This window comes from Crocuta crocuta, unplaced genomic scaffold, assembly GCF_008692635.1.
Source record: "Crocuta crocuta isolate KB4526 unplaced genomic scaffold, BGI_CrCroc_1.0 scaffold39, whole genome shotgun sequence".
Classification (NCBI taxonomy): Eukaryota; Metazoa; Chordata; class Mammalia; order Carnivora; family Hyaenidae; genus Crocuta; species Crocuta crocuta.
Genome location: NW_027533334.1, coordinates 6,260,118 through 6,273,987, shown reverse-complemented (window position 1 = coordinate 6,273,987; position 13,870 = coordinate 6,260,118). Strand labels below are relative to the sequence as shown.

General features: G+C 38.3%; 1 protein-coding gene and 1 pseudogene across 1 annotated transcript in view; both read left to right on the top strand.

Annotated features, from left to right (window-relative positions):
• The window catches only part of SPAG1 (sperm associated antigen 1), a 63,310-nt gene that overhangs the window by 18,896 nt on the left and 30,544 nt on the right, over nucleotides 1-13,870 (top strand). Inside the window, exons 8-10 of the mRNA XM_077748227.1 lie at nucleotides 1,084-1,190; nucleotides 6,670-6,938; nucleotides 12,674-12,689. Coding sequence (XP_077604353.1) covers nucleotides 1,084-1,190; nucleotides 6,670-6,938; nucleotides 12,674-12,689 — 392 coding nt within the window. The remainder of the gene's footprint in view (nucleotides 1-1,083; nucleotides 1,191-6,669; nucleotides 6,939-12,673; nucleotides 12,690-13,870) is intronic.
• Nucleotides 4,353-5,433, top strand: LOC144218359 (large ribosomal subunit protein mL39 pseudogene; annotated as a pseudogene).

Genomic DNA, 13,870 nt, shown 5'->3' with positions numbered 1-13,870 from the left:
GTGTTTGGATTCATCCTTCAACAGAAAAAGGCATTGGTAGAAAAGTTGGTGAAATCTAAATAAAACCTGTAGTTTAGTTAGTAGTATTATACCAATGTTGATTTCTAGTTTTGTTAAATATTCCATAGTTATGTAAGATGTTAGCATGAGGGAAAGCTGGCAGAAAGTATATGAAAACTCTTCATATTATCTTTGCAACTTTTCCATAAATCTAAAATTATGTCGAAAATAAAAAATTAAAAAAAATAATTGTTATATTTCTTTGTAGACATTCTCTTCTGAGTAGTCATAATACTTTAAGTATAGTGCAACAATTTTGATTAAATTTATGAGAAAATGATTTATCCTTTAAATTTTCATGGCTCATTCTTTTTTTTTCATATAATTTATTGTCAGGTTAGCTAACATGCAGTGTATACAGTGTGCTCTTTTGGCTTCGGGAATAGATTCCCGTGATTCATTGCTTCCATACAACACCTAGTGCTCATCCCAACAAGTGCCCTCCTCAGTGCCCATCACCCATTTTCCCCTCTTCCCTGCCACCCTCATCAACCCTCAGTTTGTTCTCTGTGTTTAAGAGTCTCTTATGGTTTGATTCATGGCTCATTCTAAGACTAGAAGCAAATTGGTCAAATTTATGTTTTAAAATAGCATATTAAGATATATCAGATACAAAATTCTCACTTTTCAAAATTTCCAAGTGTAATTCTTTTCAAAATAATGACTTGCTATACAAAGTTCCATTATCCATTATACATGGATAATGATGGGGCTATAAAGGCATTCATTTAAATAATTATCAAATTAGGGACGCCTGGGTGGCTCAGTTGGTTAAGCGGCCAATGGTCAGCTCAGGTTATGATCTCATGGTTTGTGAGTTCAAGCCCCACGTCAGGCTCTGTGCTGACAGCTAAGAGCTGGGAGCCTGCTTCATATCCTGTGTCTCCCTCTCCCTCTGCCCCTCCTCTTCTTGCACTCTTTCTCTTGAAAACAAATAAACATTAAAAAAAAAAAAAAGAAAAATATGTTCTAACCATGCTACTGTACATTAAAAAATATAACATTTTCTTGGTAAATTTTCAGCTCTTCTGCGCCGTGCCACTACATATAAACATCAAAACAAGCTCCAGGAAGCTATAGAAGATTTGAATAAAGTACTGAATGTTGAACCTGATAATGAGTTGGCCAAAGTAAGTTCAAAATGTGATTCCTTACCTAATTCTATTATGTCTGTATTTATATTACTGGATGAACGATGTTGAGAATTAGGTCACAGCTTTAAAAACTAGGTATGTCCCCAACACTCTAAAGTGTTAATATCTATTTGAAGTGGAAGATAGCAGGCTCTTAAATTGTCCAAAACTATAAGCCTACTTCTGAAGGATGAATATGTATTAATTGAGTTAGATATGTAACATTGTATAAGGTATACATGTATTGCTTAGGTACATTTAGGTATTGCAATATGATCACCACTTAGCTGTAGCTAAGACCTCTCTCTCATCACATAATTATTTCTTTATTGTGGTAAGAACAATTAAGATCTAGTCTCTTAGCAGCTTTGAGGTTTAGGATACAGTATTGCTGACTCTAATCTCTACACTATGCATTAGCGTTCCAGGACTTATTTGTCTACTAATTGCAAATTTGTACCCTTAAACAACATCTCCCCAGTGTCCTTACCCCACCAACCCCTAGTCATCACCATTTTACTTTTTATTTTTATCAGTTTGGCTTTTGTAGATTTCACATAAGTGATACCATACAATGGGAGATATTTAGTTTTTCTCTTTCCTGCAATGTGGTAGGCAATGCTTTTCTCTGAGCCAATCTCAATTTATCACGCAGAGTGGTATGGAAGTTTCCTAGGCAGGATTAGGCACGCGCTCCATAGCCATAGAAGAGTGCATGGTAAGCATAGCACCACTGACCGCGTTTGCTGCCTAAGCAGACCAATTCAGATATGCACTCTGGGGTCTGTTTTGAGGCCTAAAGTGTAGAGGTAAGTGTTGAGAACAGTGAGGGGTCTGAGATTTTACCCTTCTTGCAAATTAACAAGGGAGCCTAGCAGAAGACGCAATACTTCTGGGTCAGACACAAAGGACTGTGTTATTCACACTGCAGCAAACTGATGAGCTTTAAGTTCATGTCAGTTGCCCTGGCCCCCAGGTGCCAAAGGGTGGTGCAGAGTGGCCCAGATAGATGCTGTGCACGCAGTGGATTTGTATCACAGCCAAGGAATCCCAAATTTAGGAAACCCCTGTCTTTTATAGTGAAATACAAGCAAACCTGTCCAAAATTCTGTTCCAGAGGGAAACATTATACTGGAAAGCAAACATACCTGCTCTCTTTTCTGAAGAGAAATACTCTGTTTTCCAAGGATGTTTTCAGTACAAACATCCTTAAAAAAATAGTCCAGAACAAATGTTATTTAGTGCCTCTGCTCACAACAGATTTAGAAATATGAGAAAGCCACGGAAAACTGTCTTCCGGCAGTAAGTTGTCACTGTTTGCACACTGTCTCACTCTCTCTCAGTAGCAGTTATTGTCCCTAGTGTATTTGTCAAGTCAGCATTTCAGTGGGTTAGATTTAGGGCCTAGCTGAAAAAAATACATCTTTTTCCCATAGTATTTCCATTTTATAGTGGTAAATTTATTGAAAAGTTAATAGGACAATATTCTCAAAAAATTTTTTTCTTATTTATTTTGAGAGAGAGAGGGTGCACACGAGTGGGAGAGGCAGAAAGAGGGGAAGAGACTATATCAAGCAGCTCCATACTGTCAGCACATAGCCCAACACAGGCTTCACTCCCATGAACTGTGAGATCATGACCTGAGCTGAAATCCAGAGTCAGGAACTCAACTGAGCCACCCAGATGCCACTCTCTAAAAAAATATTTAAACAAGGAGACTACCTTTGATGTCACTACCCAATATAATTTTATGTTTACATATTAACTTTCAGGACTTAACCATTTATATCTTAACCGTATGAAAAGATTAACTCAAAATGGATCATATACCTCTGTATAAAACCTAGAGTATAAGAGTTCTAGAAGGAAACATAGGATGAAATCTTTATGACCTTGGATTAGACAAATAATCCTTAGATTTGACGTAATGGCACAATTCATAAAAGAAAAAGTTGGTAAATTGGACTTCATCAAAATTTAAAACTTTTGCTCTTTGAAAGACATCATCAGAAGAAAAAAACTGCAAACTGAGGGAAAAAAATATTTTCAAATTATATATCCAACAAAGCCCTTGCATCAAGAATGTTACACATGGTCCCCAACATATAATGTTTTGACTTACAATTATTCGACCTCATAATGGTGCAAAAGTGATATGTATTCAGTCCAAACTGTACTTTGGGTTTTGAATTTTGATTTTTTTCCGGGCTGGCGATATGCTGGGCAGGGGCAGTGAGCTCCAGCCCCTAGCCAGCCATGCAATCATGTAGGGAAACCGAGACCCAGCCATTCTGTGCCCATCCAACTGCTGCGTTTCTCACTTTCAGTATTCAGTAAATTACCTGAGTTATTCATCACTTTATTATACAATGGGCTTTGTACTGGAGGATTTTGCTGAACCAGAGGCTAATATCAGTGTTCTGAGCACATGTAAGGTGGGCTGGACTAAGCTATGATGTTTGGTAGGTTAGGTGTATTAAATGCATTTTCAGTGTATAGTGGACTTATCAGGACATAACCCCATTGTAAGTTGAAGTAGAAATGTAAAGAACTCTCAAAACTCAATAACAAGAAAGGAAACAAGCAAATAAAAAATAGAGGCTCTTCACCAGAAGAGGTATGTGAATGGAAAATAAGCATACGAAAAGATGCTTAAGATCATTAGTCACTAGGGAAATGTAAATTCAAATCACTGCCAACTTGTCAGAATAGCTAAAATTGAAAAGATTGACCATATCAAGTGTTGACAGAGATGTGGAGGAACTGAAACAATTAGGGATAGAAAATGATACCACCACTTTGGAAGGCAGGTTGGCAGCTTCTTAAAAAGTTAAACCTAGATGACAGTGAAGGAGGCTGAGAGAGAGGTCCCAAAGGTGCAGTGACCAGAGAATTAAGAAGTAGGGGCTAAGACTCTCCAGGAGCTGGAAGCATCTGTCTCCCTGCTTAAGACTCTTTTATTTTGCTATTTGTCTGATAGCAGCGAGCACATACAACATAGTATTTGGCATCTTGACAGGTCATGCACCTGCAGTGTATTCCTTACTGGGTCATGAGTACTTCTGGCACCAGACAAAACATTCTTATCCCTGGCCTGGGACCCATATGACGTCCTTCTGGAGAGAATGAGCAGTCCCAGTGGCTTTCCATTTCCTGGGAATGGAACTGCTTTCAGTTCCTTGCTGTTCCGTCCCTTTCCTTCAGGACATTCTTACGGTGCCTCTGGCTTCTTGTTCTCCAATAGAGGCAGTGGCCATGGGGGCCTCAAGGTTGCCCCTGTAGCAAGTGGCCCCCATGGTGGGGCTGGAAATTGATAGCAACATTGTCTGTTACCGACAGGACTGAAAGAAATGCAGAATGATCTCTTTAATAAAGAGGAAAACAGGCAGTTATCATTAACTCCTCGAACTGAGACGATTGAAGTTAAACACGATGAGAAAACTGACCCTGGCACTATCTTTTTGACGAATAAACACATTTCAACTCCTTATAGTTTTGCCATCCATTTAAGTGAGTGGTCCTGCAGGAAGTCAATTCTGGCTTTTGTGGATGGACACACTGGGGACATGTTTAAGCTTTGACCACATTCCAGGAAATGGAGTTTCTTACTTTCAAAGATCATGGTCCAGGAGAAGTGAATAAGACTTACTGGCATTCCTGTGCCATGATGGATGATGGGCTGTGTGATAGAGAGGGCCTTCAAAGATGAATCTGTACTCAGTTTGGTCAGAGCTCCAGGAGTCTCTGTAATCTCTGGAGCCTTCTGCTATGAATAGTTCTGGATAAGCAACTTGATAAGTGGATGCCAACAAAAGAGAACCTGTGTTCCTTCACAAAAGATGCTCATGTTTTAATTTATAAACATCTTCCATTTGAAACTCTGGAAGTGGAAGTAAACATGACATTAGAAATATTTCAACACAAGTAAAAAATGTATTTCATAGATGAGAAGTCATCTCAGAACCCTGAGAGAATAGTCAAGCTACACAGATTTGGTCACTTCATCGATGTGAGTGAGGGTCCTTTTAGTCCAAGAACAAGTATTTGTTTCCATTAGGAAGTGTCAGCAGTTCACGATCTTCAAACCACCCAGTTAAGTCTTGTACGAAGAATCCAGGGTCTGTCTGTACCTATACATTTAAGAGCACAGGTTACGATATGGGATAAGCTATTGGAAAGATCTTGGAAAATTCCAGCTGAAGATCAAACTAAGCCTACAAAGGAAAATGTACTGACCTAATAACTTTTTTTAAAAATTTTTTTTTAATGTTTTATTTATTTCTTGGAGAGAGAGAGAGAGACAGCGTGAGCAGGGGAGGGTCAGAGAGAGCGGGAGTCACAGACTGAAACAGGCTCCAGGCTCTGAGCTGGCAGTCAGCACAGAGCCCGACGCGGGGCTCGAACCCACGAACCGCGAGATCATGACCTAAGCGAAAGTTGGACGCTTAACCGACTAAGCCACCCAAGTGCCCCTGACCTAATAACTTCTGAGAATTTAAATATGTATGGTAAATTAAAATAAATTTTTTTCCAGGGAAAAAAATAAAATCATACACCTGTCATATGATCTAACCATTCTGCTCCTATGTATTTACCCAAGAAAAATGCAAGCATATGTCAATACAAAGATTCATGTACAAATGTTCATAATGGCTTTGTTATTGCCAAAATTAATAACAGCCTAAATGTCTTTAAGTAGGTGAATGGATAAATTGTTATATCAATACCATAGAATACTACTTATAATAGAAAGGAATGAACTGAGAGATATACAAACGTAGATGAATGTCAAAATAATTATGCTGAGTAAAAAACAAAGTACATATAGTATGATTCCATTTATATAAAATCCTAGAAAATGTAAACTAACCTATCATGACAAAAAGAACAGCTGATGTAGGGGAGGACCAAAAAGGACATAGTTCAAAGTAACAGGAAGAAACTTTGGGGAATGATGGGTATATTTATCATGCCAAAAGCTATCAACATGTGTATTTTAAGTATACGAGTTTGTCAGCTATACAACTCTGTAAGCTGTTAAAAATGGCGGGGGGAGAAAATATTTTGATATATATGTATTTTTCATTCTAATTGGCATAAAATGTAGAACTTTCAACATGACTTTACAAAAAAGAACATGCCATACGATTTTATTTGTATAAAACTGTATCTCTCTGTGTATACATATATGTAAAAACATTTCTAGGAATGTCTGGATATCAGTTTTATCAGAGTGGTAGGATTTCAGGTGCTTTCTTTCTTTTTCATGCTCATTATGCTTCAAGTTTTTAACTACGGACATGTATGATTATAATCAAACCAATGAAGTCTGAAAAAGGAAAAAATGGTCACCATAAAAAGCGTTATCTTAGATATCTTTATTCACTTTTTAATGACTTCATATTCCTACGTGACAGGATGGTTATGTTTTTAATTAAAGGAAAACATTTTCTTTAACATGGTGGTTATGTTGCAGAAGACCTTGTTGGATGTTGAGAGAGACCTGAAAAATTCTAAGCCTGCATCTAAGACTCAAACCAAAGGGAAGAGAATGGTAATCCAGGAAGTAGAAAACTCAGAGGATGAAGGTGGGAAGGACAGCGGAAGAAAACATGAAGATGGCAGCGGAGATAAGAGTAAAACATCTTTTCTCTTTTGGTTATGCAAAAACCTCCCTTTCTATATGACGAGCTGGCTCACATGTTCTCTTTCTACTGAAATTCTTAGTCTGCCAAACTCTTTTTAGCTTTACCCTGTAAATTCACAACCAAGTTTTTTCTTAATGTTTTTACTAATACAATCTTCCAAATCCAATTTTCTTCTTAACCTGGTACCCTTCTCTAGTGTCCAATTCCTGATTATCATGGTATATTGATAATATCAATAACATTATCATATTATCCATGTACCAGCCATTCACAAGTTAACCTTAACCTTTTTCCTAGATGATTGTTTTGTATATATGTACTTTGTTGTAAACAAAACATGTTGCCCTCACAGGGATACAGGACAAAGATGAATGCATTGTTGGGAAATTGCTACATGTGCCTCTCAAAAAATTTTTTAAATAGGCATAATTTCACCTCTGATATAGGTTTTTTAAAGAATCTAGACTAGTTAAACCTTTATCTTCATAATATAAAATAATGACAGTTACATCAGCTTTAAGGGGAAAGATCCACCTACTCACTTGTGGGGTGGGGGAGAGGAGGTGTCTCTCCCTCTTTCTGAGAGTAGCCCCCGACCCCCCCACCCCAGCAAACAAAAGGAAAGTAACAGTTTTCAAAATCATTCATGGGCAAAAATCAACTTGCAAGTGACTGACAGAATATTTTAATTTTGAAAGAGAAATATAAAATGTTCAGTTCATTCAACTTAAAAATGTAAAGAAGTAAACATTTTTATTTTTTCAGTGACAGATGTATAACGTAAAATATACAGCTCAAGACAAAATGTGATCAGTGAAGACAGGGTAAAGACAAAGGGACAGAAAGGGAGATGGGAAAGGAAGAGAGGGCATCAAAAGGATAAAAAGAAAGGGGTGGGGGAGAAATTAAACAGTTTTTCAATGACTGTGACTTACCTTTGAGCCAGACGTTAAATAAATTCTGGCAGCAAATTTTGCTCTACAGGTTCATATTTATCTTAAGGTGTCAAGCCAAGTGTCTTAGGAGATCATTTAAAATCTTCCATGGGGGGCGCCTAGGTGGCTCAGTTGGTTAAGTGCTCAACTCTTGATTTCAGCTCAGGTTATGATCTCATGGTTTGTGGGTTCGAGTCCCGTGTGGGGCTCTGCCCTGGTGTTATGGTGCCTGCTTGGGATTCTCTCTCTCCCTTTCTTTCTGCCCCTCGCCTCTTGTGCTCACTCACACTGTCTTTCTCAAAAATAAATAAATATTAAAATCTTCTAAAAAATTTACATATGGTGAAAATGGAGTTCTTTGGTATGCAGTTCTAACATGTATATAATTTCATGTGACAGCCACCACCATCAGGATACGGAACAATTCCATCACACCAAAGACTCCTTGCTCTCCTTTTAGCCAGGAACCAGTGATCTGTCATAATTTCTTCAAAGATTTTTTTTGGAGGGACGATACTACTTCTCCTTTCCCACAGGACTGTTATGCCACAATTGTTAGACAACTTAGTATTGTCCCACAAGTCCTTGAGGCTTTCTTCTTTTTTTCCTCACTCTGTTATTAAGATTGAAAAGTTTCTATTGATCTATATTCAAGTTCACTGATTTTTTAATTCTCTGATCCCAAATCTACTGTTGCTCCCATTCAGTGAGTTTCAAATTTTGGTTATTGTGTCTTCCCATTCTAAAATTTACATTTTTTTTACGTCTCTTCCATTTCCCTGCAAAGTTTTTAAAGATTTCTGTCCCTTTCAGGAGTGTTTGGCTTTATTTCTTGGAGGATGGTTATAATAGTCACTAAAAGTCTTTGAGAATTAACACCTCTGTTTTCTAGGGTTTGGCATTACTTAATTGTCTTTTCCCCTTGCCAAATGTTGATATTTTCTCTCTTCCTCGTTTGTTAAGTAATTTTGTACTGTATATTAGCAGTTTTAAGTTTTATGACATGTGATTTTATCTTGTTTACATCTTATGGAGAATTTTTTTTAAAGCAGTTAATCTGGTTAGGTTAGGGTAACAGTTTTCCTACTCGACNTTATTTATTTATTTATTTTTTAACATTTATTCATTTTTGAGAGACAGAGACAGATCATGAGTGGGGGAGGAGTAGCGAGCAAGAGAGGGAGACACAGAATCTGAAGCAGGCTTCAGGCTCTGAGCTGCCAGCACAGAGCCCAACGTGGGGCTCGAACTCGTGGACCATGAGATCATGACCTGAGCCGAAGTCAGATGCTTGATCGACTGAGCCACCCAGGCACCCCTAAAGTTTATTTATTTATTTTGAGAGAGACAGAGATAGCACCAGTGAGGGAGGGGCAGAGAGAGAACGGGAGAGAGAGAATCCCAAGCAGGCTCTGCCTTGCCCATGCAGAGCCTAATGTGGGGCTTGAACTCACAAAACTGTGAGATCATGACCTGAGTGAAAACCAAGAGTCGGACGCTTAACCAACTGATCCACCCAGGAGCCCCTGTGGAATATGGTTCTAATGTCAGTTCAGTTTCAAGACCTTTGCAATGCTATTTAGATCTGCCCCACCTATACACAACTCTGTGACCAGCCGGGGTCTGGGCAGTGGTCTTCCCCTGTGATTCACATCTCAAAATTTTCAGAATGATGTTTAGGATCACTTTATGCATATAGATCATCTGGAGGGTGAGCCCGGTTCATATACAATTTTATGCAGTTGTTTTCTTGAGTTCCTTCCTCTCTGTGATTCTTCTCTACTCTTTCTGGTTCTCAGAGGTTTTCCTTCCCGCTCCTCTCGCTAGAAAGCCAGACTTTTAATTTCCCCCATTCTCCTGCACACTGCCCATGACTGTGTGCCTCCAGGACTGAGCAGCGACAGGGCAGAGAACAAGCGCAATGCGGAAGAACGCTTGGGACCAGCTTCTCTGACCAGAGACTAAGAGTTCCTCTCCTTCTGAGTTTTAGGTACCTCCTTGGCTGCTACTGCCTCTGCAGCTGTTGCAGGATTGCCTGGGGGCTGGGATTGGACAGAAAGGAAAAACAAAAATCCAGGCTTTTCCTCACCTCTCTCTCATAGGTTCCAGCTATCTTGTTGCTTTAGATAAACTAAATAGAAGGCTTCTTGGACGCTCATCCTGCCCACACCCAGTGCAGCAGCTCTGGGTTTTAGATGGTCTTTGACCTAGGTTAGGAGACAGCAGAAAAAAGAAAAGAGAGAAGCTCACTGCTGGTTTGGTGCAGGTTCTGGTTCCTTCTCCCAACTGGCCTGCTGCTATTTACTTTGCAGTGTCCTCGCGGCCTGCTGCATCAATTCTGCTTCAGAGTTTTAGTTATATTCAGTGGAAGAGATGGGTGGGGTGTGTTTACTCCATGTTGACAGGAACTGCCTTTCTCATTACCATTTTTTTTAAAGAGTAGCATATTTGAAGAACTATGAAAGTGCTTTAGATAGGTTATTTTTTAATTCTCAAGAAAGCTATAATGCACACTTTCATAGATTAGGCAATGGAAGCCTAGACAGTTCTAGTTATTTGCCACATATGCACTTGCTGTAAGTCACGTGGCTAGAATATGCCCTAATCCTGTGTGACTCCAAAGTCTATGTCATAAAAGTGGTTACTGGATGCCAACTAAGAAAGTATACGTTTCGTAAAATCCAGTTGTAATTTGGGGTTTATCTCCCTTGTGCTCACTCTTTTTTTTTTTTTTTAATTTTTTATAGTTTATTTATTTTTGAGACAGAGACAGAGCACAAGCAAGGGAGGGGCAGAGAGAGAGGGAGACATAGAATCCAAAACAGGCTCCAGGCTCTGAGCTATGTGCTCACTGACTTATCAGCGGCTGAACCTATGTTGAGGAACAAGTTAGTTAAAGACCAATGTGATCATTTTTGATTAAAAAGGAGCATAAGAACTGGAATAGACATTTTTCCAAAGAAGATATTCACATGGCCAGTGGATACAGGAAAAGGTGCTCAACATCAGTCATCAGGAAAATGCAAAAAAAAAAAAAAAAGTCACAATGAGATATCACTAAAATGTGTTTGAATTGCTGTCACCAGAGAGATGAGAAATAACAAGTGTGGGCAAGGATATGGAGGAAAGGGATCATCTGTGGACTGTTGGAGGGAATGTCAACCAGTGCAGCCATTATGAAAAACAGTATGGAGGGTCCTCAAGAGATTAAGAATAAAACTACCATATGGTCCAGTTATCCTATTTCTGGGTATATGTTCAAAAGAAATGAAGTACTATCTTAAAGAGGTATTTGCACCCTTCTGTTGATGTCAGCACTATTCCCAATAGCCAAGACATGGAAACAACCCAAGTGTCCTTCAGCAGATAAATGGATAATGTAAATGCAAGACACACACTCACACACACTAGCATATTTTTAGGCCACAAAAAAAAAAAAAAAAAGGAAATGCTGCCATGTGCAAAAACATAGGTGGACCTTTAGGACATTATGCCAAGTGAAATAAGTCAGAGAAAGGCAAATACCGTATGATCTCATGTGTGGAATGTAAATAAAAGCCAAACTTGTAGAAACAGAGAATAGAACAGTGGATGCCAGGGGTGGGGGTTTGGGGGATAAGTTGGTTGGAGGACAAACTTCCAGTTGTAAGATGAGTATGTTTTGGGGATCTAATGTACAGCATGGTCACTACAGTTAAAAATGGAGTATTATATACTTGGAAGTTGCTAAAAGTGTAGATTTGAAATGTTCTCACTACAAAAAAGTTATGTAAGGTGATGGATGTTTTAAGTTACTGTGGTAATCATTTTGCAATACACACATATACATATTTATATGTGTATATATGTGTGTATATATGTATATATACAAAATCATCACATTGTACACTTTAAACTTACACAATGTTATATCAATTATATCTCAATAAAGCTGGGGGAGGAGGAGATACTAAATGGCCCTCCTCACAAATAGACATAAACAGGGAAAGGCTAATCATTAAACAGTGAGTAATATTCTATGATTAGTAATCTGAGTCGGGGTTGTTATGTAATATTTCATAGATTGATAGGGTGTTTCTCTCTGAGTTAGGTGGTTATCCCTAACATTAGAACTACAGAGAAGCAATATTCCCACTCAGATTTCCAAGCACCTAGAGCTTTAAGGGAACCATATCTGATCTTGTCATTCATGCCCCTCAATAATCATTTTCTAGATAAGGGAATACATAAAACTACGTGAGATCCCGAAAACAAAAATGTCTTGAGAGGAATATAAAATTTGGTCCCCTTTTATCAGTAAAGCAAATCCATAGGTGGAATAAATGGCTAGAAGCACAGAAATAGTCCTTTTAAGATGAAATAAAATCAATGGGGTTATCTTATGCTCAGCTCTACTGAGTTCCATTGTTAGAGGACCTGTAAAAAATCCTGGGGCCTTGGACAAGACAGGAGAAATCCAAGTCTCTTCTAGAAAATAATGTTAAAGCCCAGAGGGATGTTATCAGGATGGAATCTTTGCATGTCCTTCCCCATATCACCGCATTCCAAGAAAGAATTCCTAGTCATTATGGGGTATGATGCAGGGAGCCCTGAAGACCATGGAAAAATGCAGCATTTAGTGTTGTTTAACCTTCGGTGATCATGCTGCTCCCTTGTGACCACTTGTGTTGGCCAGGCCTAGTTCATCCCAACTGAGGTATAACATAACCAGTGGATTTAATTTAATAGCTGACAGTACCGACTCTGTATCAAGTACTGAGACAAGATAAATGATAGTTTTTTTCACCTGTCCTTCCAAGGATCAGTATGATCTACATGTCAGGCTGATTAGATCTGGGGATGTGAGTTTCTAGGCTTTCTTGGCAACTCCCCGTCTCTTTGTGTTTTCCTTCCCTAGTGGAGAGCATTTAGACGTGACCATCATCATATAATTAGCTGTCAGAGACTTTAGTATTCTGTCTTCTTACAGAGTCTGTGAGTAGTCAGAGAAAATTAAGCATCTAGCCCCTTTTTAGTGCTGTTGTTTATTCCCTACTTAAAAATGAAATCTAAGAAAATTAAATAGTAACTCACAGATAGAAGAATAAAATATAGTCATTTCTCTTGTCCTGGAATCAATGAGATCAGGAAGGTGGAAGGGTAGAGATTTCAAAGAGTTAATAGACAAAATCATGAAAAGAAAAGTGAATGGTGTTGACTGTAAAAGTGAAAAACCTGTGTAAATCAGATGCTATTAAAAAATTAGAGGGTAAATGACAAACAAGGAAAAATGACAAGCAGTTGATAACCTTATAATATGAAAAGCATTTTTTAGATTTTTTTCTTAAATAGTTTATTGTCAAGTTGGTTTCCATTTAACACCCAGTGCTCATCCCAACAACTGCCCTCCCCCATGCCCATCACCCATCTCTCCCTCTCCCCCACCCCAATCGGTGAGCAGTTTGTTCTCAGCATATGAAGAGCTTTTACAAGAAAATAAGCAAATGTTAAAAGAGCCCAGTACTGAAATGAACAAAGCATATGAACAGATAAATCACTAACAGAGAAGTTAAGTGATCAACAAATTTTGTATTGCTAATGAAAAAAGAAAAAGATAGATTCCTATTCTCTCCATAAAATTGGCCAAGATGGGGATTTTAAAAAAAAGAAAGTATCCTTACTCATCGAGGGTAAAGTGAAATAAGCATTCTTTTTTAAAATTGAGATATGATACATATATCATGAAATTCATCCTTTTCAAGTTCAGTGGACTTTAATATATTCACAAGGTTGTGCAACCGTCAACACTTCTGGAACATGTTTTATCATCACAAAAAGAAATGCCTTACCTATTAGCAGTCACTTCCATCACCCCTCCCCTCGCAACCACTATTTTCTGTCTCTGTGGATTTGCCTATGCTGAATATCTCGTATAAATGGAATCATACAATCTGTGGTGTTTTGTGTATGGCTCCTTTTACTTAGCATAATATTTTCATGGTCCATCCAAATATTTTCAAGGTCCATCCACATTGCAGCACATATCAGTACTTTATTCCTTTTTATGGACAAGTATTCCATTGTATAGATAATACTACACTCTCTTTATCCATCG